The sequence below is a fragment of the Culex quinquefasciatus genome, chromosome 2 (genome assembly GCF_015732765.1).
Source record: "Culex quinquefasciatus strain JHB chromosome 2, VPISU_Cqui_1.0_pri_paternal, whole genome shotgun sequence".
Taxonomy (NCBI): Eukaryota; Metazoa; Arthropoda; class Insecta; order Diptera; family Culicidae; genus Culex; species Culex quinquefasciatus.
Window position 1 is genome coordinate 132,406,429 of NC_051862.1, and position 24,850 is coordinate 132,431,278.

The 24,850-nt window shown below is 36.0% G+C and overlaps 1 protein-coding gene across 11 annotated transcripts in view; it reads right to left on the minus strand.

Moving 5' to 3' along the window:
• Positions 1 to 686: 686 nt before the first annotated feature.
• Positions 687 to 24,850, minus strand: part of LOC6041063 (phosphatidylinositol 3,4,5-trisphosphate 3-phosphatase and dual-specificity protein phosphatase PTEN) — a 130,904-nt gene continuing 106,740 nt past the window's right edge. For 7 of the 11 annotated variants that reach the window (XM_038250919.1, XM_038250920.1, XM_038250917.1 and 4 more), the window contains one exon: positions 21,152 to 23,450. In XM_038250919.1, coding sequence (XP_038106847.1) covers positions 21,525 to 23,450 — 1,926 coding nt within the window. In that variant the 3' untranslated portion in view covers positions 21,152 to 21,524. Of the gene's footprint in view, positions 1,690 to 11,744; positions 12,419 to 16,312; positions 16,752 to 21,151; positions 23,451 to 24,850 lie in introns of those variants that run through there. The other 4 variants (XM_038250927.1, XM_038250926.1, XM_038250923.1 and 1 more) reach the window with 4 other exon arrangements.

A 24,850-nucleotide genomic window follows, 5' to 3' on the forward strand; every position in this document is an offset into this window, starting at 1 on the left:
ACTCTCCCCTAATTCAAACATAATTCCAAAATTAACAAGACAACATCTTGTGACGGTCCCCAATGGGGACCTCAAGAAACGAACTGTCAAGAAAAACCGCAAGTTAATTTTTAATTTGTTTACTTTTCTTGGCCAGGCAAAGTAAAAACAACTCTACAATTTTGGACCCAATGGAGCACCCGCAGTCGAGCAGTTTTTGACAGTTCGCTCCATAAGAAATACATTGTAGAAAAAAGCAAAAACTGCTCGAATGGAAGTGCTCCATTGACTTTGGTGAGTTTTTGAGCATACAAATCGACCGTTAAATTCGTGCGGTGTATGCACTTCGGAAGGAATCGGTCAAGAAAAATTTCAAATGGGCAGCAGCGGCAGCGAAAGCAAGCCAGAGAGGATGAAGAAAAGCCCCAAGAAAACGCTCTCTCTCCTTTGTTCTGCTGTTCGTTACGTTGTTTCTTGACCCCTTTCCTTCCGATCTCCATACAAGCCTTAAAGGATTCAAAAATAAATTACCGCCTACTTGTCTGGGCCATCAGCAAATTTAATAGATAAAAAACAAAATTTCAACCTTTCTTACCTCTTCTTACCAAATCGATCCACTTTCAGAAACTCAAAAAGATTAACAAACAAAAGCGAAATAAGAACACTCGCCGCGTTAGTTTCATTTTTTCTTGTCAATGTTTTGATTTTGTAATTAAATTCACATTTTAATTGGTACATTTTTTTGTAACTCTAACCGCGCAGTTTTTTCTTATTTTTTCGAAACGTACAACTACTACTGATTACAGTGTTTTTTTTTGTTATTTTTTTTCTTAATAAACTTGCTTTGTATTCATCATACTTTGTCACAGATTGCAATACACTTGCTTGTTAATCGGAGTTGCTCTAAATTGTTAGTACACGGTATTTGTTATGGTACAAAAAACGGTCGTCTTCGAACGTGTGTCGTTACGTGTGTTTGTTGTGAGTTTGATTGCGGGTTAAAAATGTGTTCAAGATAGGCGTTCTAAACGTTTGTGTTTGTGTTACATGAATCTATTGTTTCGTATAATCTATTGGTTAAATGACGTTTGTATAAATGGAACCGGATGCAGATTTGTTCGCGCGTGTATGAGTGTGTTCGCGTTTGAGTGTGTTTGTGTTGTTGGTGTTTCATGTGTGTGGGTCGGTTTGTTTTCAATTTGTTCTACCTTTGTGTTATATATTTTTTGGCTTTAATGAACGGATTCCCTTGTCCTGTGTTTGATTAGTAATGTTAATGTTAGCCCTAAAAGTTGTAACAGTAAGACCTTTGCACAACCCGCATCAAAAAACTGGCAAGCGTTGTAATAAATTCTGGCGCTACGTCATCTATGTTCGTGTACGTGTGCATGTATTAGTGTCAACGGTCTCCCCCGTCGAACACACACCGACACTATTACGCCTGCACCAGGCTACTGTTGGCAGAAGTGTTAGTGGAAGCGTTAGTAGAGGCGTTAGTCTGACCGGCGACGCCAGCGGACGAAGATGGCGGCGATTGACAGCTGGACGAGCCACCGTCATCGTCCTCCTCGTCTTCGTCGGCGTCGGCTTCGTGGCGGTGGCCAGGTGGTGAGGACGGTGCCGAGGCCGTGGTGCCGTTGGTCACGAGCAGATTCACGATTTCCGGCTCCGACAGCAACCGGTAGCGGACGAGACTCTCGGGCGAGTTGACTGCCAGAACCGAGTTCGAGTGTTAGTAGGGTGGGAATGTTAGCATGTGTTGGAAAAGAAGATACAGAGATGGGAAAGAGTTTATCAACAAGGGGGGTTTTGAGGTAACAAAGTGAAGTTTTCAACCTGAGGAGGGAATAAAACAAACGCTTTACTCATTTACTTAACATTTATTTGTACCTTCTCAAAGTTCTTCACTGTAGAATCGTCGAAGTTGTTTTAACAAAAATCCATGTCTATTGATTGTTGTATTGTTGTAGTGTAGTGCTCACAGATTTAACACTTTTCAATGCTTCGTGGCACATTCGTTTGACAAACGTCGAACTAACGCTACTAATTTGTGTTACATCTGCAATGCATTCTTGACAATTGCATTAATTTGAACTTATAAAATCCATAATCAACCAATTAAAGTCTGCTCAACGGCTCTGTGTAAACCAAATAAAGTAACCAGCTCTCAATAAAGCCGCACAAAAAAATCATCGTTATCACGCGGCGCAAATCGTGTAAAAATCTAGTAAAAACCTAGCTAAGTAAACGTCTAACGTTCGTTTCGTTCGTCAACTTGCATTTGCACGCTTCCTGTTCCTAACCTCCAAATTAACTGTTTTGTTTTACTTCGTAACGAAGCTTTCGTACTTTTGTTTTTCGTTGACATCACCCAATATGCTTATTTTTTTTTATAGTTTCATGAAATTTGTTTGTTTTGGAGGCGTCCAAATCTTTTGACGCCCCCAGGTTTTGGGTCCAGTGACGTCCTCAACGTCCTCGTGGCGGAAATCTTCGGGGGAAAACCTAAACGCATCGGGATCGCGAGTTCGCGTGGCACATTAATAAAAACTGGTGGTTTGATTGTTTAGGCGTCGAAGTTTTCGTAAGGCTCTGGAAGGCATCATTCCAGATCGGCCATTTGGCGGCCATCTTTGTTTTAGAAAAACATTCAAATCTTGATTCAGAAGTTTTCAATCAAAAAATGGTTTTCTTTGTGTTGTTTGTAGAAGCATTTTACATATCGTACTACCAAATGAATAGTATGAATATGACAAAGAAAATAAGTTGAAAAAATGGGTTGAAAAAAAGATATTGCGTTTAAAAATACATACCACTTTTACATTCCATGTTGTTAAATTTTCAAACAAAATTTAAAAAAAAAAACAGATCCCTTAGGTTCAGGGCCGTAGCCAGGATTTTTGTTCGGGGGGGGCTTGGGTGCAAAAATTCAAGGAGTATAAAAATCAGCAAATCATTAATACCATCACTTGGTTTGTGGTATAATTATTGAGATGAATTGTAAAATTGTAATGTAATGTATGCAAAAAAGTTTTCGAAGATTTTCATATAAAGTTTTCAATGTCTTTATTGAAGAAACTCCTTCGTCATTTTTTTTCTCTTTATTTTAACAGCTAGTTTGTATTAAAGGAGTAGAGAAAGTGTTTTTTTTTTTACATTTTCATGAATTGTTTAATTGTAATCCAATTTCGTGATAAACGTCGCTAGATTTAAAATATACTTAACTTGAATCAAATTTTTGAAAGCAAAAATTTTTTTTAAAAGAAATATCGATTTATCTAACCATAAGTATTATGTTTTCTGTATTTTATAATGAGAGAAATTTTAAACCGTCTGGATTTACATTTTCAGCTGTGTGATAATTGTGATGGTTTATCTAACATTTTTCATTTTGTCTAGCACAACATAAAACTCATAACTGGAATATTTGTTTTTCCTAAAATTTTATAAACAAACTTAAACAATGTTTTATTTTAATTGTTCTAAGCTATTGAAGCCATTTCATATTTTGCGAAGCTCCTGGTGCTCTCAAAAATAAATAATTTTAATGAAATACAAAAAAATATAATCGATGAAATTTCAGCTTCTAAAGTGTCTCCATGGTAATTGGACGACGCTATAGGCCTATAATAAATATCTGTTAATAAATAGATTTGAAAAAAATAATCAGTGCCTGTGTTTAATTTTAATGTGTTAAAAAATTTAGATAAAATGTATTAAACTAATTTTTGCAATTCCGTCGTGAAACTACTTACTTTTCCTGTAATTCTTGAACGACGAAATAGCCTACTTTTCTGTACCAAAAATAACAGAATCGAATAGCAACACTTTTCAAAATAAATACTGAAAAGTTCTACTTTTCAGCACTGAAATGGGTGCTGAAAAGTTGAACTTTTCAGCACTTGTTTCGAAAAGTAACACTTTTCAACATTTTCTGATTTAAACGATTTATTGACAAAATACATGAAAAATCGACTTCAAATTTCACTCAATGGGTGTTTTCCGAAATTGCAAAAAACGTTGTATGGAACTCGTTGCAAAACTTGATTTTTTCAGCACTCGTCGTATTTATCCAACTCGGTGAACCTCGTTGGATAAATGTACGACTCGAGCTGAAAAAATCCTCTTTTTGCAACTTGTTGCATAAACTACTATTTTAACACCAAAATATTCACTGGAAGAGTTGTTAATAATGCATATGTAACCATTTTTAAATGCATATGTAACCGTTAAAATTTTCCTCGATTGCATCAAACATTAAAACGATTCATGTTTAACTTTAATATTGCGAGTAACCGCCATTTTCAAATTCATTACTCATTGTATTCTGAAAATTGGTCCAGAATTTGAGCAAAAAAAATATTTTAAAACATGACAAAAAAAAAATTAATTAGATCTCAATTCTAAAGATAATTTTTTAATAAAATTTCAATCTATCGTTGCAGTGCTGCTTATCCTCGAAATTTATAAAAAAATTAAATTAAAAATAATATTTTGTGATCGAATAAACGGTTAAATTTAAAACAAAGAGTATCAAAAAGACATTATTAAAGATATCCAGAGTCAAAATATTTAAAAATCTATGAATTCATAGAAATCATACATTTTTTATCGATAAAAAAAATAAATCCACAGTAAGCTTTAAAGTGCATATTTCGTTAAAACACAACAATTAACATTATCCAATTTATTGAAAATAGTGTACAAACTGTGTAATAAGTATTTCAATGAAAATGATATAACAGCAACACCAAACAAAACTTTTATTGTTCTTATCGTGTAAAGACTCAGAACCATTGGAGATTGATCTATTAGTTCCTGAGACACATCTTCTTGAAATAAAATAAAATGTACGATAAAAATTGTAAATGCGAACACGATTAACAAATTAAAATCTTCAATTCACTTATTTATTTATTTTGAAATAACTGTCAAAACTATATTATTTTTAAAATAAGTTTTGAAACCAATATGATTTTACAAGATAAAGGGGAAAAATAATGTAAATTGGCTGTGGTGGTTCTAGAAAAGACTCTCTGAATATTTCTAAGCAAAACAAAAAAAACACACAAATTAAATCCTTTTTTTCTATTTCTGGGATCTAATCATGTTTAATAATTTAGGATTGTAACCATTTATTAAAATCGATGTTTGTTCAAGCAATATCTTGACTCTGGGAACAAAATCCTGCACATTTTATGGTTCAGAAATGTTATATTTACGAAACCTTGCTAAATTAAAAATAAAGAAAACTTTATGTAAGAATTCATAAATCGATTAGTTTTATCCTGTAAATCTAATCTTAGTCTGCACTAGAATTCAAACATACCAATATTCGAAGCATCAAAAATTCAAGATTATTAAAACATAATTTATTGAAATGATTGAAAATTATTTTTTGAATATCTTTATTTAAAAATGATATTTTTTTTTATAATTTAAGGAATTTTTTAGTTGTAATTATTTTATATTTTTTTATGTTTTTTTTTTTAATTTCTGATTTTTTTGAAATTATCATGTGTAATTATTATCTTAAATTTTTGTTTTAAAAGTAAAGAATACTTTATATAAGAATTCTTAAATTAATTACATTTTTCCTGTAAATCAAATCTTAGTCTGAATTTTGCTACAAGAACTATATTTTACATTCAAACGAAAATTTTAAAAAATGCCCTGTAGTACGGAGACTCTTAAAACTCCATACAAAAAATCTCAAGAAACGGTCAAGAAAAGGTTTACGAAAAGACTTCTCTTAAGCAGTACGCAGCTGAAAAGGAACAGAAACAAAAAGCGTCGTTTGATATTTCTTCGGGTGCAATATGTGTTGATGAGATTTTGATTTGTTTTTTTGGATGCGACTGAAAATAACGTTTGAAAATAATGTATTCGCTTAAATAATATTGAAGAATTGCCTCATTAAGCTGACTATCAAAACGCTGAATCTTAAAATGCTGAAATTAGGAAAAAAGCCATTACAATAATCACATTATTTTCTGGTAAAAATAAATAAATTTAGGAATACTAGAATTCAAACATAAAAATATTGAAAGAATCCAAAAATTACGATTGAAAAAACATAATTTATTGGATTTTGAATAACTTAATTTTAAAATGATATTTTTTTTTAGTTTAGGATTTCTTTAGTATAAATTATTTTATTAATTTTTCAGTTTTAGATTTTTTAATTTTTGGAATTTCAGATTTTTTGATATTATTCTGTTGAATTGTTATCTTAAATTTTTTATGTTTTTATTATTTTTATTTTTGATTTCTGGCATTTCTTTGTCTTATACCAAAAAATTTGAAATCAAATATTATGAAAATTTACAAATTTGAAAGTGTAAAATTTTTAAATCTTTAATTAGCGTTGCGAATATTATTCTGAAGTTTATGTCACTAAACTCTGACCAAAGTCGAGAGGGTTAAAAATCAAAACTACAAGCAATGGTTTTATTATTTTAAAAGTGTTTCAAAACACATTTTAAATCAGTACAGTTGTTTTGCATCATTAGTTTTCAAAATATCTAGCTGATGGCGAAATGTTTTTTTCGTGAAAAAAAACTTTCCGCGGTTCCGCGACATGTTACAAATATTCTAAATATTTTTAAACGAGCTTAAACATGTTGTATATGATTATCAAAGCAGGAAAAACATTTCATATTTGTATTCCGAACCGACCTGGTCGCTGGTCCTAAAAAGACTTAATCGAAATAAGTTATTTCCATTAAAATTGTCAAGCAATTTTTTTAAATATTGTATTTGTTCTCTGTTTTTTGGTCTATTTTGAAAAGGTGGCAACATAAGCTTTGGAAAATATTTACAATTGATATTCAGAAATAAGAAATTATTAAAAAAAAATAATAACGAAATTTTAAAATTTTCAAAATGCAAATTCTAATCTGTAAAATCCAAAAAATTGAAATTAAATAGTTTAAAAATGAATTATTGATCAGAAATTATACAATTTGAAAATGATGTTTAATTAATTTAATTTCAGAGTTTTTGAATCCAAGCTTAAATTTATTTAACGTTTTGAATATTTATAATCATTTTATTTCTTCCTTTAAAAATCGTAAGCTCATGAACAAAGTGAAAATTAGTTGATAATAAGGATTCACTTAGTTGATCATCCGATTTTTGATATATTAAAAGTAATAAAAAATACACACAGATATTTGTCAAGCATTTTTCTCTAAGGTCTCAGATATATAACTAACCATCTCGGGTGAGTTTTCAAAAAGCCGTAAAAGCCACCGTGCCCTCTGACACTAATTTTTATTTTTCTCCAAATTGAAGCAAAATTTCATTGATCTTTAACGTAGAGCACTTGAAGGACGTGTAGATGAACAATCTTAAGCATTTTTGGAATTGTTTTTTCGCAAGTAGGTCGAGTACCGTTGCAAAAAGGGCTTTGTTTACCAATGGCTCTTACGGCTTTTTGAAAACTAATCCGAGCCATATTCTTAAAATCAAAACGATAAAATTAGAATTGTATTTCTGATAATAGTCGAAATTCACTCAAATGTTTTTCATATTAAATGCTTTCGTTTTTGAAAACAAAATCTAAATATTTTTGAGAAATTATGATAAATTTTGAAAAATGTAGAAAAAAACATTTGTTAACAGTTTAAAGGTTTTAATGCATATAAAGGAGGGCTATTAATTTTACAGTCCAAATTCGACTAGCCGAAGCCTCGATTATCCAAAGTTTCGATTATCCGAAGTTCGAAGGACTTCGGATAACCGAATCAGGAACAAATGAAATCGGCATGTTTTATTTGCTTGTTTTTAACATCAAATTCGGCATCTGTTTTTTTAATGGTCCAATACACCAAATTTTCCGTTTTTGCTTTTTGGGTGTTTTTTAATATCCTTGACGGTTTCAAAAGCACCCAAAAAGCAAAAACTGGAAATTTGGTTTATTAGACCTTTAAAAAAAAACACCAGAAATATTTCTTGACCTCCATTTTGGCCGCCACATTGAATCCAAAAATTCTAAATTATGTTATGGTTCTTCAGGGGTCATACTTAAGTTCTACAATCAAAAATAAGACAACAAGATCTAAGGATTTTTACTGTCCCTATTCAGACTGTAGTCCCGCCCCAGATGACGGTAATTATTTCTATGTAGCCCCTTAGAGCAGTCCGCTCGGAAATTGCTATGTTCGAAGGTTAATAACTTTTTAGCAAAAAACCCAAAAAAATAAGGTGTCTTTGGAAAAGTTTTTCCAAATATAAAGAAGATATTAGTTCTGAAAATTGGTAAGAACTGGATAGTTCTTGCACCTTCCATTGGTCAAAAACTGAAACAGTTGCTTTTCTCCATACAATTTGACGATTTTGCCCAAACTTGGTGGTCAGTGGTCAGAAAAAGCTCAAATTTTGGAACTTAGGCTAGTGATGCGTAAATCTTTGATTTCAGGGGATAGCCCCAAGTAAGCCCAGATTTGGACCATCCTATCCAATGTAGGGTAGGGTAGTCATCAATGAGACACTTTTGGTTTTCAACTTTCAACGATTTTTCTAATTTTTTCATCAGCATGTTTTAATGAGCTTTTAGTTGCATTATCATTCTTTTAATGTGTTCTAACATTGACAAAAATATGAGATCGATCCGACATCTACAGCCAAAGTTATTCAACTGTCTCATTGTAGACGCACTTGGCAGGAACAATGAGACAGCTGGGGAACAATGAGACACTCTACGAAAATTAACATTTTTCTAGCAAAACATCATGTTTTTGTATTGTTCCATTGCAGGTGATTTGCCTTGAACATTTTAGAGCATTTTGCCAACATGAAACTTTTAATAACAAAAGTTACACTAAAAAGTATTTCAATTTTGTAAAATCCATATATTAATACCAAATAACTTTGTATTTTTGGTTAAATGAAGTTTAAACTCTATAAATATGCCAAAAATCACTTTTAATTCATGTTTTGAAAGATTTCCATCGATTTTGAAAAGTTTATTGAAGAAAAATCAAAGTGTCTCATTGTTACCCATGAGCTGAAATGAGTGGGGAACAATGAGACATCCCTGGATTCTGAGTATATTCTAAATTTTGGCAAATCTAATGAAAGGACATTGTAGCTCAACTTAATCCCTACAGAACGTCGAAAGAAATTTTAAGAAATATTAGTTTTGGTGTAAACGGCAGCCTACGAGCGAAAAAGTTTTTTTTGTCCATAATTTACTTTTACACCCCAGAATCAAACATTTATGAATTACTTTTCAAGGGAGCGTCCATAACCAAAGCCACTAATATGGCAGACGTGTATCTAGTAGACACACCTTTCCCCCAAATATGAGCCTGATTGGTTGAAACTACGACTTGTGAGAGCCATTTTATCATTGTTCCCCGTGTCTCATTGATGACTACTCTACCCTAATGCTAAAACTACAAGATAAATGAGATTGCAGCTCAATTTTTAAATATTGGATCCATAATCTACAAAAACTGAGCCCGGCAATGGACAGGCAAATTACTTAGTTTGATCAATCAATTCTTGATTCTCTATCTTGCAAATTATTTCTGGGAAGAGAACACACAATCATTGATTTGAGATTTTTTAAGGTAGTTCAATTTAAAAAAAAATTGGAAAAAATTTCGGGGGGGGCTGCAGCCCGGAAGCCCCCCCCCTGGCTACGGGCCTGCTTAGGTTGATTGACGCCAAGCATCTTCTTGTCATTATTAACATTTGTAGTGCGAAATTGCACAACAATGCATTGAAATATCACAAACATTTACGTGGCCAGGTTACTGCGTAAAGTTAACCACAAAGATGAAGTGGGTCGAGTATGAGCATAAAAGTACACAAGGATTCATCGATCACGTTCCTGTTGGTTTGAGTAAAAAATTGTTGGAAGTCACTGCTCAGGTACAGTTTACCGAAAAAAAACAATGTTTAAAGTTCACAGTAATCGGTAAAAAAATTGTGGAGCTTGCCAAAATTATCGTTTTCATTGAAAAAATCATTGTATTCAAATTCCAAAATGGCGTCATTTCCATCAAATTTGGACATTCGTTTAAATTGACAAAATTTTATTCATTTAGAATATAAATGTTTGTTTTAAGAACTGTGTAAATTAAGAAGGGGTAAAATTACCTAAATTTAGACCGAAAAAATTGCATAAAAACGAAATAGTGGCGAATTTACACATTCCAGAGTTTTTTTAATAGTTTTTTTGAAACATATGAAAGACATTAGCTTATAGGGCCTTTTCAAATAAAAAGTCGAGAAGTGTTCTTATCCATTCAGAAAGACCGTCACACTGACCAACACGGAGAAGCTCGGCAGGTAAATCCGCGTGAAAGCTATGTTACATGTAGAAAATGTCAAAATTTCATAAAACAAAAAAAAAATTAAATCCACTAAAACGATGTTTTCTTATCTCTCCTTAAAGTTTCAGAAAGATATTTCATGATTAAAGCGAGTAATAGACGATTTTAGCTTGAAATTTTGCCAGCGTATTTCTCGAAACACCGAGTTGATTTACGGGTTCCACGATATCTCGAGATTAGATGAGCCAAACAGGTTTTTTTTTTCAAAAAAAAAATACAAACATCAAACATTATATGAAAAACAGAAAAAAAAATTAAAATGTCTTCAAATTTATTTTGGTAATAGTTGAAAATATATATTCTAATGCACTGAAACAAATTCAAAAAAAGTTTGAGTGTGCGCCCATTCTAACCCTTGACATGTTTACCGATTTACATACATGTAACCCCTTGAATTTAACGAAATAGATTCAATTGCTAAATTTAACAATTTTCAATTCAAGCATTGTGTTATCTAAACGTCAGTTTCATATAGATTCACATAAAAAGTTTGTTAAGCCTTATCCAAGGTGGTCACTCAAACCCCTTTTAAAAATTGCCGACTTTTTCAGACCTGAACTAAAATGTATTTCTAACACAAAGAATAAAAGCAAACCAAAAACTGTTGATCATAATCGTTGAAATTAAGTTCTATTTTCAAATTCGGGTTTCAATAGCTTTGTTGTTGTCATTTAAATTTACTGTTACTGTTTTTTAATGAATCAAGTTGATAATTATTCAAACATGTTTGATTCATGCATATTATTATGAAAATCGGTGTCAAATGCATGCTACCATAATTATCTAGTATGTATAAGAAGTTTAATGTCTTAATTGGCCTTAAATAGTGAAATGAAACATAAATAAAGTGATCATAAAGATTTGAAAAATGTCTAATATCAGATTATTCAAAGGCTAGACTGATTTTTTTCAAACCTTTTAGAAAACTTTTAGACAAAAATCATCACAAATTCGGCAAAGTTGCTCAGTATGACAACCCATACTATTTTTTTGAAGACATTGAAACTGTATCTTGCATGGTGGCCACTAAAATCTCATTTTCGAACTTTCAAATTAAAAAAAAAATCAAATAATCGGAATTTCGCACACAAAAAATGATTGTGCAAACTGTTAATGGAAAAGTAAACACTACCACTAAACCAAAAAAAAAAAAAATAAAAAAAATAGTGGAATTATAATAATTTTAGTCACACTAAACTTTTCGACCTATTTTTGTTACTAATGCAGTTTGCTGCTACACTGAAACCCCGATGGTTTGAGGCCAATTGTTGTTAAACGAACGGGGTCACCCTAAATTTTAGACTACCCTAGTGTCATCTGTACTGCAAGATGCTGTTCCTGCCAAATTGGCTTGATTTATTTCACTGGATTGCCTTGAAGAAGATTCGTTTTATTTTTAAAATTTGTCATGTATTTTTCTAATTTATTTGAAATTTCTTCCAACCATTTCCCACTTCTCAGTAATTCTTCAATTCGAAACGCCTCCCCACAACAAACCAATCAATGCCACGCGAACACCGTCTCAACCAACCCACCCCATCCCTCCCTAAAACAGTTGCCCGTTCTGCGGTACAATCTCGGTACTGCTGCGGCCACTGTCGCTGCGACTTTCGTCACCCACGTCCTTACGGACCAAATAACCGACGCCGTCATCACCAACACCAACCGCGTTCCCCGCGGCCTTCTTGGCAGCGGCAGCAGCAACGGCCACGTTCCGGATCGAGACAATCGGCGTGTCACCGTCACCGTCATCGTCGTCGTCGTCCCTAGCGGACAACGACGCACCTCCGTTGTAGCAGGAGCTAACGGAAAACAGAGACTGCAGCTTGCGGCTCGCCGTTTTTGGCGGGCCCACGTGGGCGGCCCCAGTGGTGGCCACGTGGCTGTTGCTGCAGCTGCCCGTGCCGAACGTGGACGACGACAGCGAGGACGAGTTCGAGGAGGACACCGACGAGGACGAAAAGGACGACAGCAGACTGCCGATGATGGGCAGCGAGTCGCGTCTTGGCGACACGGTGGCCGGGGCACCCTCCGAGGGTGGTGCCGCCACGTGGGACGCCCCGGCGAGGATCTGCGGGTCGTTGCTCACGCTCCGCACGACCAGGGCCGTATCTAAGGGGGGTGTTATGGGTGTTCAACACCCCCCATGGAAAAAAATGGCTTACACCCCTTACGCCCCGACAAATACAAGGCCCGAAGGGCGCCATTTTTTATGATTATCAAAATTTAATCACCCAGGAAAAAACTTCACTTTCACTAGATACGCCATCAAGTGAAAAACTCAACTCTCAGTAAATACGCCCTCATAAAAACATTTGACGCTAAGAAAAAAACTCCACTTTCAAAAAACACGCCCTTCTAAAAATATTTAAAAATTACCATGTTCGTTGACGCCTAGAGAAAAACTACACTCTCGCTAAATACGCCTTTCTAACGCCCCTTTGATCGTTGACGTCTAGAGAAAAACTGAACTGTTACTAAATACGCCCTCATAAAAATATTTGAAAAAAAAGTTGATCGTTGACGCCCAGAGAAAACTCAACTCTCACTCAATACGCTCTCACAAAAAATATTTAAAATAAACTTTGACCGTTGACGCCTAGAAAAAAAAACAAATTTCTCACTAAATACGCTCCTCTGAAAAGATTTTAAAAATCGTTGACGCCAAGAAATAAACTTAACACTCACTAAATACGCCCTCCGAAAAATAATTTAAACAAATTTTATCGTTGACACCAAGAGAAAACTCAACTCTCACTAAATACGCCCTCATAAAAATATTTAAAAAAAACCTCGATCGTTGACGCCTAGAGAAAAACTAAACTCTTACTGAATACGCCCTCATAATATTTTTTGCAAAAAAAAACTGAATGTTGACGCCTTGAAAAAAATCAACTTTCAGTAAATACGCCCTCAAGAAAATATAAATAAAACATTGATCGTTGACGTATTTAAAATAACTCAACTTGAACTAAATACGCCTTCATAAAATTATTTAAAAAATAATTTTGATCGTTGATGCCTTGGAACAACCAAACTTTCACTAAATACGCCCTCAAGAAAATATAAAAAAAAACTTTGATCGTTGACGCCTTTGAAATAACTCAACTTGCATTAAATACGCTTTCATAAAATAATAAAAAAAAACTTTGATCGTTGACGCCCTGAAAAAAACAAACTTTCACTAAATACGCCCTCAAGAAAATATAAAAAAAAACTTTGATCGTTGACGCCTTTAAAATAACTCAACTTGCATTAAATACGCCTTCATAAAATAATTTAAAAAAAAATTGATCGTTGACGCCTTGAAAAACAAAACTTTCACTAAATACGCCCTTAATAAAATATAAGAAAAAAACTTTGATCGTTGACGCCTTTAAAATAACTCAACTTAACGCCTTCATAAAATAATAAAAAAAAACTTTGATCGTTGACGCCCTTAAAAAACAAACTTTCACTAAAACCACCCTCAAGAAAATATTTAAAAAAAAAACTTTGAAAATAACTCAACTTGCATTAAATATCATAAAATAATTAAAAAAAAACTTTGATCGTTGACGCCTTGAAAAAACCAAAATTTCACTAAAACCGCCCTCAAGAAAATATTTAAAAAATACTTTGATCGTTGACGCCTTGACTAAAACTTAATTCCCACTAGATACGCCTTAATAAAATAAAATAAATACTTTCATCGTTGACGCCAAGAGAAAAACTTAACATTTACTAAATACTTTGGTCATTGACACCAAGAGAAAGACTTTACTCTCACTAAATGCTCCTCATAAAAACATAAAAAAAAGATCATTGATGGCCACCGAAAAACTCAACTCTCACTAAATACGCCCTCAAGAAAATATTTTAAAAAACTTTAATCGTTGACGCCTTCAACAAAACTAAAGTTTAGCTTAACCAAAAGCTTAACCCTATAACGCCCATGGTTACTCCAGAGCACCACTAATTTTTGTCTTCAAAACTAAATTTCTCTGCAACTATGCATGTTTTCAACCTGATTCAACTTGCGTTAATTTACAACCATTAGAATATCATCCAATTTGGTCGGTCCAGTTACGAGTTATGGTGAAAAACGAAAAAATCTCGATTTTGCTCTGGGCAGGAAGGGGTTAATACGCCCTCATAAAAATATTTCAAAAAATACTTTGATCGTTGTCACCAAAACAAAAACTCTACTTTTACCAGATACGCCATAAAAAAATATTTTGAAAAAAATAATAAGACACTTTGATAGTTAACACACAGAGAAAAATCGAAATCTCACTAAAAACGGCCAGCTATTTTTATTATAATGCCTTCGACTAACTGGAAAGACCCTTCTGGATTTTAAGTAAAATAGTTAATTAGATCGTTATCGGCCAGATCCAAATCCAAATTTGACTATGTACCGCCAAAGTGATTTTTTTTAAATAAGGGTCTACTTTTTCTGATCCTGCTGAAATTTGGCGAAACTGTTTATCATTAAACTGCCCCAATTTTTCGCCAATTTAAAAAAAACTTTGTCAAATATTTTAGAAACAAAAATGATAGAGCAATATTCGACTGCTATTTTTAAAAGAAATTTGACGCTGATTTAATTCATCGTCATCATTTTGATTAAAATCAAACAAGGCAGCATTTTGAGCAATTACAAAAATGTTTTGAATGGATCGATGTAGGTAAATTCTGCTACTGCAAGCTTATACATTTGAAATTCTCAAGAGATTTCAACTTGCCCTAACAAGTAAGGCTTGATTCGAGTCAAAAATTTGATGACGCAGTATAATTCAGCGTTTCTTAAAAAAGCAGTCGAGTTTTGCTTTATTATTTTTTGTATCCAAGATATAACCATTTGAAAACTAAATAAAAAAATAGGTGAAAATCGTAAAACTATGGGGCGGTGCCAAAAAAGAAGGGATTTTTGCATGTTTCGATAGGATAAACAGCTCCGCTAAATTTTAAGCATGTTCAGAAAAAGTCTATTTCGAGTGGTGTTCCGCTTCGTTAAATGGCCTCGTAAGCAATTATATGGGCAGCTGTCAAACTTCTATGGAAAGTTGTACGGACAAATCAATGTTTTTTTCACAACTAGGAATATTGTTTGCTTATATGTTGGGCAACAAAAATTATTTTTGTCTAATAAATTTAAATATTAGGCCATATAACCATATAACTAAAATCATACCATAAATGGAACCATTAAAAATCATTAAAAATACAACTTTGTATCATATGAAATTCGCCCAAAGAATGCAACCATTTTTCAAAAACTCACTTCAAATATTGTAAAACTTTGAGTTGTGATTTCATGAAATAGTGTTTCGAGTATATAACGTTAGAAATTAGATTTTTGACGCAATTTCAATGATTATCTATTTATCACAAGTTGAAAATACTAATTTGCCATGAAAAACATTATTTCTGCTTGATATATTTTTTTCATTTCAACTTTATGGCCACTGAGACAAATTTAAAAGCAATTTTATTGTTGTGGAGCATAGATTTTCACATACTTCTCAACAAAACATCCTCATGATATTTAAGAAAAATTAAAAAAAACGGCGAAAACCAAGACGCATAGATCTTACGAGTTGATTTTCATTTTAAATTGATTTGGCTTGGGATGGCTCAAGTTGTGAACAGGTAAAAAAGGCTCTCCTTTAAAATTTTCCCGAAAAATTTGGGGGCAAAAAAAATTACTGATGATAAAAAAAATTAATTCAAGAAAAACAATCTAAACTATTAAGGATGCAATAACGTTATTTCAATATTTTCAATCACATATATCACATCAATAATATATGCAAGAATATCAATATTTTCATGAACTTATTGATGTTTAGATATTTTTTAGCATTACTGTTACAATATATAAAGCAAATTTCACGTTTTTTTGTACTCATTTGTTGACTATATACGCCTTTCCTATAACACACATACACCCCTAACGCCTTATGGGGGGAAACACCCCCCATTGAAGAATCCTGGATACGGGCCTGCGCACGACCTGTTTGGCCGGACTGGCCGGGTTTGAGGAGCGGCCCGCGGCGGACCCGCGGTTGAAAATATCACATTTATTGCTAACGCTAACGCCGTCACTAGTACTAGGTTTATTGTTAGACTTACAGTTAGTGTTACTAGTAGTGTGGTTGCTGTTATGCGTACTAAAGCTAAAGATCGCGTTGGTCGACATGCGTCGCAGTTTGCTGTTGAGTTTGGAGGCCGCACTCGTGACCGCGGACTCGACGGCCGAGGCCGACTTTTTAATGGGCGACGACGCCGGCGAGGACGACGACGCCACAGACGGGACGGGCTGGGTCCGGTTGCTGCCACTGGTCGGAACTGGGTAGTCACCGGATGGTTGTTGATGGAGGTTGTGGTGATGGGCGTGGTGGTGACGGTGGTGGTGGTGTTGGTGTTGACGGATTGCGGTCCCTGTTGGTGGGTGTTGAAAGGTATGGCGTTAGCACTGGCGTGACACAACAACACAGTACCGGGTGGAGAGGGTGGAGGAGGTTTTAAATTGTGGGTGGTTGGTTGGTTGGCTGGTGGGCGGCGGATGGTTGGTTTGATTGGTGAAGGAACAGAAAAACTTAAACTTAATAACTACCCACAGAAAGCCTGATTAGCGGATGAATGGTTAGCACTGAACGAGACAGATAAAAATGATACCGATGGACCGATAAATTTCATGTACAATATATTCTTATCCATCAAACAAATATGAACTAAGAATTAAGGGCACCCCTCCCTCATAAGTCACCATAACATGCATGAACTCAATCAGCTTGTACAGTAAAGGTTCATGGTGATATTAAGAATTTAACAGAAACAAAATTTAACCCACGTAAAAATAGAACCAAGAAGAAATCTAGCATACTTTTTTCAAAAGATCCAATCTGCGTAGGAAATACTTCTGAAATAATAGTTTACGTTACAAAAATGAAACCGAATGAACTTCTGCGTGGCCCTAAGTTCAAATAAACAACGGATTATTTGAACTTAGGCCATCCATGAACCAAGTAAACATTTTTTTTATCTTTTTATAGAGAGCATGAACAATTGCAAACACCCCCTTTCTCCCTCCCTCTAAAGTGTCCACGTGGTTTATGGATGGCCCCAAGTTAAAAATCTTGCTTTTCTAATTCTAGTAAGCAAGTGGATGAAATTTTCATCAGTTTTAGATGAATTCACATTTTTACACATATTTAAAGTAATATTACACAAAAAAAAATGTAATATTCAACCAACCAGAGGTCCATACTCTTGCCAAACTTTCCTCTCGTTTCTTTACGGGAGGACTTTACGCTTGGTCTTTAACTTTGGGTGAAAGAATGTTTGAATTCAAAAATATTTATCTCTTGAAGAAATTCTCTGATCGGTTTGGTTTCTTCGGCAAAGTTGTGAGTTTTGATATTTTGAAAAATAAATGGATTACGGAATGAAAGGTTTCTTCGGCAACGTTGTAGGTATTGATATTCTGAGAAAAAATGGTTGACGCAATAAGAGTTTGACGATTTTTTCAATTAACTTTTTTCACAACAAAAAAAAAAATTGCCAAAATCCATATAATTGATTTTTTTAATATGTAAAATAAATGTAAAAACGTAAGCTTTGAGAGATAGAAAAGTATGGAAAAAATTTGGCCTCCGATTTATGACTTTTAGAAAAAAAAAAATAAACAGGTTTTTTAAATCAAAATTGCTCTCAAAACAAATTTGATCCACTTTTTGATATACCATCAGTGGGGGTAACATTGGGTCTGGGGGGTGAGATTGGGTCAACGTGATTTTTTACGGATTTTACAATTTCTCAGATTCTTCTACGCTGAAAAAATCTCGTTCCTAGAACAAATCCTGTTATTTTGGCAGCTGTCTAAAATTGAGGTACGTTTTTGGCCAAAAATGACCTCTCGAAAAATCATTTTTCTAGTACATATATAAAAACTACCCAAATGTTTGAAAATCTTCACTTCAAATATTGTAGCATGTCAATACGATTCCTTCGACCAAGAAACACTGTTGGATGACTTGTTTTTACCATAGCGTTGTATTTGAGCATCATTTTAGTTTCATTTGACCCCCTCTAAGGGGTGAGATTGGGTCAATTTTCAAACTATTGTTATTTAAGATAGTGTTCATCAAAATCCCCCATATTTTGGGAAAATGTTAGTAAACTATCTAAGAACAAAACTACATTGAAAGATTTTCGATGTTATTTAAATTGTTTTTATTATTAAGAAATTACGAGAGGTGTACCGTTTTTTGGCCCATAGCCACCCCCACTGACGGTAAAATCAAATTTGCAATCAAAATTTGAGTGCACCGTTTTGAAAACTTAGCAGTGTTGAGATTCGAGTTAGAAGAAGGAGAACTTGTAGTCCTTTCCTCTCGTCGCTCGCGCTCGCCTTTTTTCTCGCGTTCTCGATCTCGCCGTGAACGCTCGCGAGCGCCTCGTGCTAGCCATTCATTCCATGATAGTAGAGGTGGGCATAAAACGAGCGAACCGCTCAAAGAGCTGGTTCCCTAAAAGGAGCGAACGAACCGTGGCTCTCAAAAAAAGAACCGCGGTTCTTTTTTAAACTTCGGTCTTTTGGAAATACCGTTTCAAGATGGCATGATTTTTGTTGTAAATATAATTTATTGAATTTCCAAAAAATGTAGTACTGATTTTTTTATTGAAAATTGCAAATGCAATTTCAAATATTTCAATGCTTATAAAAATTAATCCCAAAAGTAAATGATTTTCTAAACGAACTGAAAAAAACTTTTCATTGTAAAACAGATTGTTTAATAAAGTATTACCGGAATACAAATTTGAGTATTTCAAATTCCATAAATTGTAAAATATTACCAAAAATCTACTAAATAGTTAACAGACCTTGAAAACAAATCCTTTTGTCCGATTAAACTTTAGCGTTTATAGTTTATAGACTTAATCGATTAAATCAGAATGTACAAAAGAGGTCACAGATAGTTTTCCAAATAAAATATCAGCATTAAGTCTATTCTTACAGAAATAAACGCAATTTTAAAATTAATAGCAGTTTTTCTAGCTTCCCTAGATTTTATTTTGGATGCCAATCAATTACTCGAATGTTTAGGTTCGAGTAGAAATTTTGACATAGAGACCACCAAGACCTATGGTTTTCAAGGGCATCTTCTCGTTTTGAGTTTAAATTTTTTTTTCAAATAATTAATTAAAGTCCAATGTGAAATAACTTATAAAATCACAAGATTCTTAAGAAAACCTTTTCATCCAAACTTTGAAAAAGAGCGAAAGAGCCGTTCAAAAGAGTTGCTCTTTTTGATGAGCGAACGAAAATAAGCGGCTCCTAAAAAAGAGCGGTTTTGCCCACCTCTACAAGATAGTAATTTTAATCAGATTTATGAATGCGAACGACACGATGGTAAAGAGGTGTTACTTCAATAGTTGTGTTGTTTTTTTTTTCGTTGCCAACTTGTTTTACTTCTCGCGAGCTAGCCCGTTTGCGAGCGGGGGAGAGAACGAGCAACAGGAGAGTTGCTCTCGGCAGCTCGGGACTCGCGGCAAGAGCTTGAGGGAGATGATTTTTTTCCCGCGAGGGTGCGAGGTTGCCAAGTTTAACTTAGCTTCCTAAAGTTCAATTGAATCTAAAAAAATGCATTTTTTATTTATTGAAATAGTGTTCATGTTTGTCCATCCCTGAATTTTGACAAAGAACTTTTTCTAAATTTAAAGCCAATTCCAATGAAATTTTAGTCAATTTCATTGGAATTTGCTTTAAATTTGACATTGAAGATTGAACCTCTCGTTGCTGAATTACAGCAAATAAAAGAAAAAGAAACGAAAGAATTGGAGTTTTTAAAGTCCCATCCAACGAAAACGAAGTTGACTTTATAGCTGTCGGCCACCATTGCTAGTACCAACCACTAGTGTCTTCCTTTTTATCTACAAGGACTTCGCCGCCCTGGGCTCCTAAGTGTACGAGAGTATGGCACGGAGCGACGGCGCCGAATACCCATATTTACACAAAGAATTTTAGAGCGCCCGCTGCGGGATTCGAACCGGCGACCTCTGGATTGTGAGTCCAGTGCGCGGTCCGATTGATCCACACGGGCGGGAGTCTCATCCAAACTGCCTTTTATTTCGTAATACCAATAACTCAAGTTAGTTTCTGAGTTATTGGTATTGGTATTGGATGGGACTTTAAAAACTCCAATTCTTTATCTTCTTTCTTTCTTTATCCTCATACTAAAAGTCTCAAATAAAAGCTTCCATAACATAAGAGATGATGAGTTGTATGAGAAAGATGGTTATGAACACAGCTAACAATAATGGCATTTTACTAACATCGAGTTGCCTAAATACAGCAGCAATGAACGAAAACGCGACAGCGTGAAAATGACGGAAAGAAACAAAAGCCAGCCCCGTTGAAAAGTGCAACTCTGTTTGGTGCGATTTAAAATGTGTTTTTGTTTTTTTTTTTTTTTTCTTGTGAGCACACACATTTTGGATATACCTTTTCGTTTGTGTAGGTGTAATGTTCCACACTACACAATTGTCACGCGCGTATGTTTGTTGAATGTGTTGTTGTTAGCTTTAGCGGCAAATAGTGACGTTACCTTTACGATGGAGGGGGAGTAAGAATACAGAAAAAGATAGATATTGATTGATTTTTTGTTTCGCCTTTTTTCAGTTATTGGATGTTTTGAGCAGCTTGCGATTTAGTGTGTAAGTGTGTGTAAGAAAGTTTTCTTTTGCGGGGGATAGAGAGAGAGAGAGAGAGTAGGGAGTCGAAAGGAGAGAGCCCAAACAAAAAAGAAGAGACGACGGAAATGAAAAGCGCTGCAACGTTCTTTGTGGACAAAATTGTTCTTATTCAGCTTTTTTTTGTTGCTCATCTCGTGTATAATAATAGTGATGTATAAAAGGTTCTTAACGGCTACAACAAAATAAAATAATAGAACTAAAAATCTCTTAAACGTTAAACCGAACCTTCCAATTAAGTTGTTCCATATATCTCGTTCATTCGACAGACGTAAATTTGTGTGCACAAACAGAAAAAAATGTTCCTAATTTGGTTCTACTAAATTACTACGTCATAAACTGGGGGGTGGGCGCTCACACATACAGAAAAAAAAACACGCACGCACACAAAGGACACTCATGCATTCACACGTAGCACAGCCGCGGGTGTAGAGAAGGGCGGGGAAGGAATGGGGCGGGTCACTCCTTCTTCGGAGGTTCTTCCGGGTTGGATGCCGGAGGTTTGGCCGAGGCCGCGGGTTGCGCCTTGATGACCGATCGCAGCTCCTGGCCAAGCTCGCGCAGCGAAAACGACGAGCAACGGCTGACGGCCCGGGCCACCAGCGGGCTGTTGTGAGTACTGCTGGAGCTGGCGGGAAGCGGTGGGACTTGGAGGTCGTGTTCGGCGGAAGACTTGCGGGGGCTGATGCCGGCGACGAACGTTTGCAAGATGCGGTCGCAGAAGCTGGCATTTTCGGAGCGCGGAACCAGGTTGTGGGCTTTGCTGGTGGTGGGGGGAAGCGGGTTGAGGAGTTGCGGGTCCGGCTCGCTGGTCGTTACGACGACGAACGGGTTGTCTGACTGCGGACTGGTGGGGCTGGGGGAGGGCGTCACGTCGAAGCCGATTTTGAGCCGTTGCTCGCTGGGCTTGGCGACCACGACGGGACAGTCGGGTTCGGAGGGGGGAGGAGCGGGGGGCCGCCGGGAGAGATTCAGCTTCATCAGATATCCTGGGCTTTTGCACGGGGACTCGAAGCTAAGCTGTTTATCACAAATTGACGAGTAATAGTCCAATGAGAGAAGATTTTCGCCGGACGAGGAGAGGAACCGTTCAGTGGCGTTTACGATGAGGGCGTTTATCGTCGGGCTGGGAGGGGGCGTCGACGGAATAGTCGGATCGGGTTCCTCAACGGGTCGGCCGGCGTTCGTGAGCGTCACGATGTCACCGCTGGTTGCGAGGACCTTTTTGAGGTTAGGATCGCCGCGCATGTTCTTAAGCCAGCGGAACGAACGGAAGCGACCCTTGCCGGATTTGGTGGAAGCTGAAGCGACGGAAGCGCTCGTGGCCAGGGCAAAGTTTCGCGCGGAAGTCGATTTGAAGGATTTCTTCTTCTTCCGTCGCAACCCGATAGAGGGCCAAGCGGAGGCGTTAGCGTTAGCAGAAGAGGTAGAGGGACAAGCAACGGCTGTTAGCGGTTCTACGGGAAGCTTGCCGTTGCTTGCACGGGGAGGTTTAAAGGGTTCAGGCACTACTACGGCAGGCTTAATGCTACTTCTATTACTGCTGCTGCTGCTGCTGATGGTTGTTGTATTAGCTAATGGTTGGTTTAAGTTTGAACTACTGACAGCATTATGACTAAGTTTACCACTACTGCTACTGTTACTAGCGCTTTCCGCGACGCTCGGTTCACGGATCTTACTGACACTACTACTACTGTTACAGCTGACCGTGGAGATTGCGGTTGTGGTGGTTGTAGCGGTGGGATTGGGATGTGATGCGGACGAGGAGGGGCCGGAGGAGGTGGGACTGCTGCTACTACAGCTACCGTAGTAATAGTTATCGTTTCGATAATATAACAAGTTTGCCGCTTTCGCAGGCGATTCTAGTAGTTGCGTTGGACACTCACCGGAATCCCATCCTTCCTCCTCCGTCGACGACTCCGAGCTGGACGTGCCCGAGTACTCCAGGTGGTGCTGAAGCTGCTGCTGCTGCTGCTGGTTGTGATTGTTCTGCAACGGTTGCTGCCCCAGATAACCACCGCCACCGCCCTCGTTGTAGCTGTTTTGCTGCTTGATCATCGCCGCCCGGTACGGATCACCGCCAACTTGCGACCGGTGAATCGACTGTTGGTACTGCTGCTGCTGCTGCTGTTGCTGCTGGGCAATGTGGTGCTGATAGGACAACGGGGGAGGCTGTTGGTGGTGCGGCGGTGGGACTTGCCGGTTGTTCTCCAAGCTGGACCGGATGAGCGGGGAACTGTTGTTGGTCATGGCGAGGCCCACCGGGTGGAGCGGGTGCTGCTGCTGATGATGCTGCTGGTGCATCGGTGGTGGATGGCATTTTTTCAGACTCACACTCTCCGAATATTTGCTGCCGTTCGGTACCCTCCGGAGCACGAGTTCGACCTGAAATGGGAAAAAAGGAGGTTATAAAATCTATTTTTAACTGATTTTATAACACCAGGTGGATCAGAAAAACCCTCAATTCGTGCTAAAACTAGTCCCAATACAACGAATCATATTTGTGGTTAGTATTACGCAGTAGGTCTGGTAATTGCACAGTGCAAAAAATTGTAATATTAAGTGGAATAAAATTTTCTAAAAATAATGTGCCATTTTGGAGCTTTGTTGTTTATCAAAATCAAAAAATCAAATTATTCGCTCTACACATTGCACAGTGGTTTAAAAGGCTGTTTCAACGAACTGAATTGATTAGAACAAAAAGTAAGCATTTTGATGTATTGGAAGTCTATTATTGAGGCTATACAGTGTATTGTTGGGACTATCTTTGAAAAAAAAAAATCCCTTCTAAAAGAGCTAATCGGCGAATCTGCGTCGTGTGCCCGAATAAATCGCAAAAATGGCTTATGTGCCTTAAAAGTGTCCTAAATTCATTTAAATAGTCATCAAAAATAAAATTAATTAAAATTCTCGGAAATCTATGACCGTAAACCTTCGGACGAATGATTCACCCGACATTTTGTAATGGAATAGTCATACTTGAAGCCTATTGTATGGGTTTTTGCCCAAATTTGCCCGAGACTTTGTATACCGAGCTCGAAAACTAGCTAAATTATCAAGAAATCTTGCTATAACTCATCACCAGGGATGGAATAATCGCGAAAAAATCAATTTCGCTTGCGAACTTTTTTCACCCGCGAAAGAGAGAGGAGGCAAATCACGCAAAAGAAAATCGCTTCCGAAATTCTTAAGGAAAATCAATCTGCTGATGATTTTTTGTGAATTTCCTTGTCAGCACCACTCAATAATATTTATTTTACTTTGTTTACACACATTGCCCATCAAAAAAATGAGACAGGTCATTTTTCGTGACGTTACACTTGCAAGTGCAGTAGTGAAAAAGATGTTCTGCCGAATAATCAAGATGATATTTTTTTTTAGATTCTTTTTACCGATCTTTCGTGCGCGAGAGAGGAGAGCCATGCTCCATTCGGATTTTTTCTCTTGTTGAACATCCATAGATTTTCTTTTGATGATGATTATTCCATCGCTGCTCATCACATATAGCTCCTATTAATTTCTTCGACCAATATATGTAGATTAGATAAGGTAAGGCGGGAAATCCCAGCTGTCAAAATAGTTAGCACGAAACCCAGATTTTATATGGAGATTCAGAAAAGTGAAAATTGCACCGGATTTTTTTTCTGTAGGGTTGTTAATCATGCCAAACTGAACCGGAAAACGCGTTTATTTGAATAATTTTTTTGTAATAAAAAAAAATGGTTTTAAAAGCGTATTTCAGTTCAGTTCGGCATGCTTAACAACCTCACAGGAAAAAAATCCGG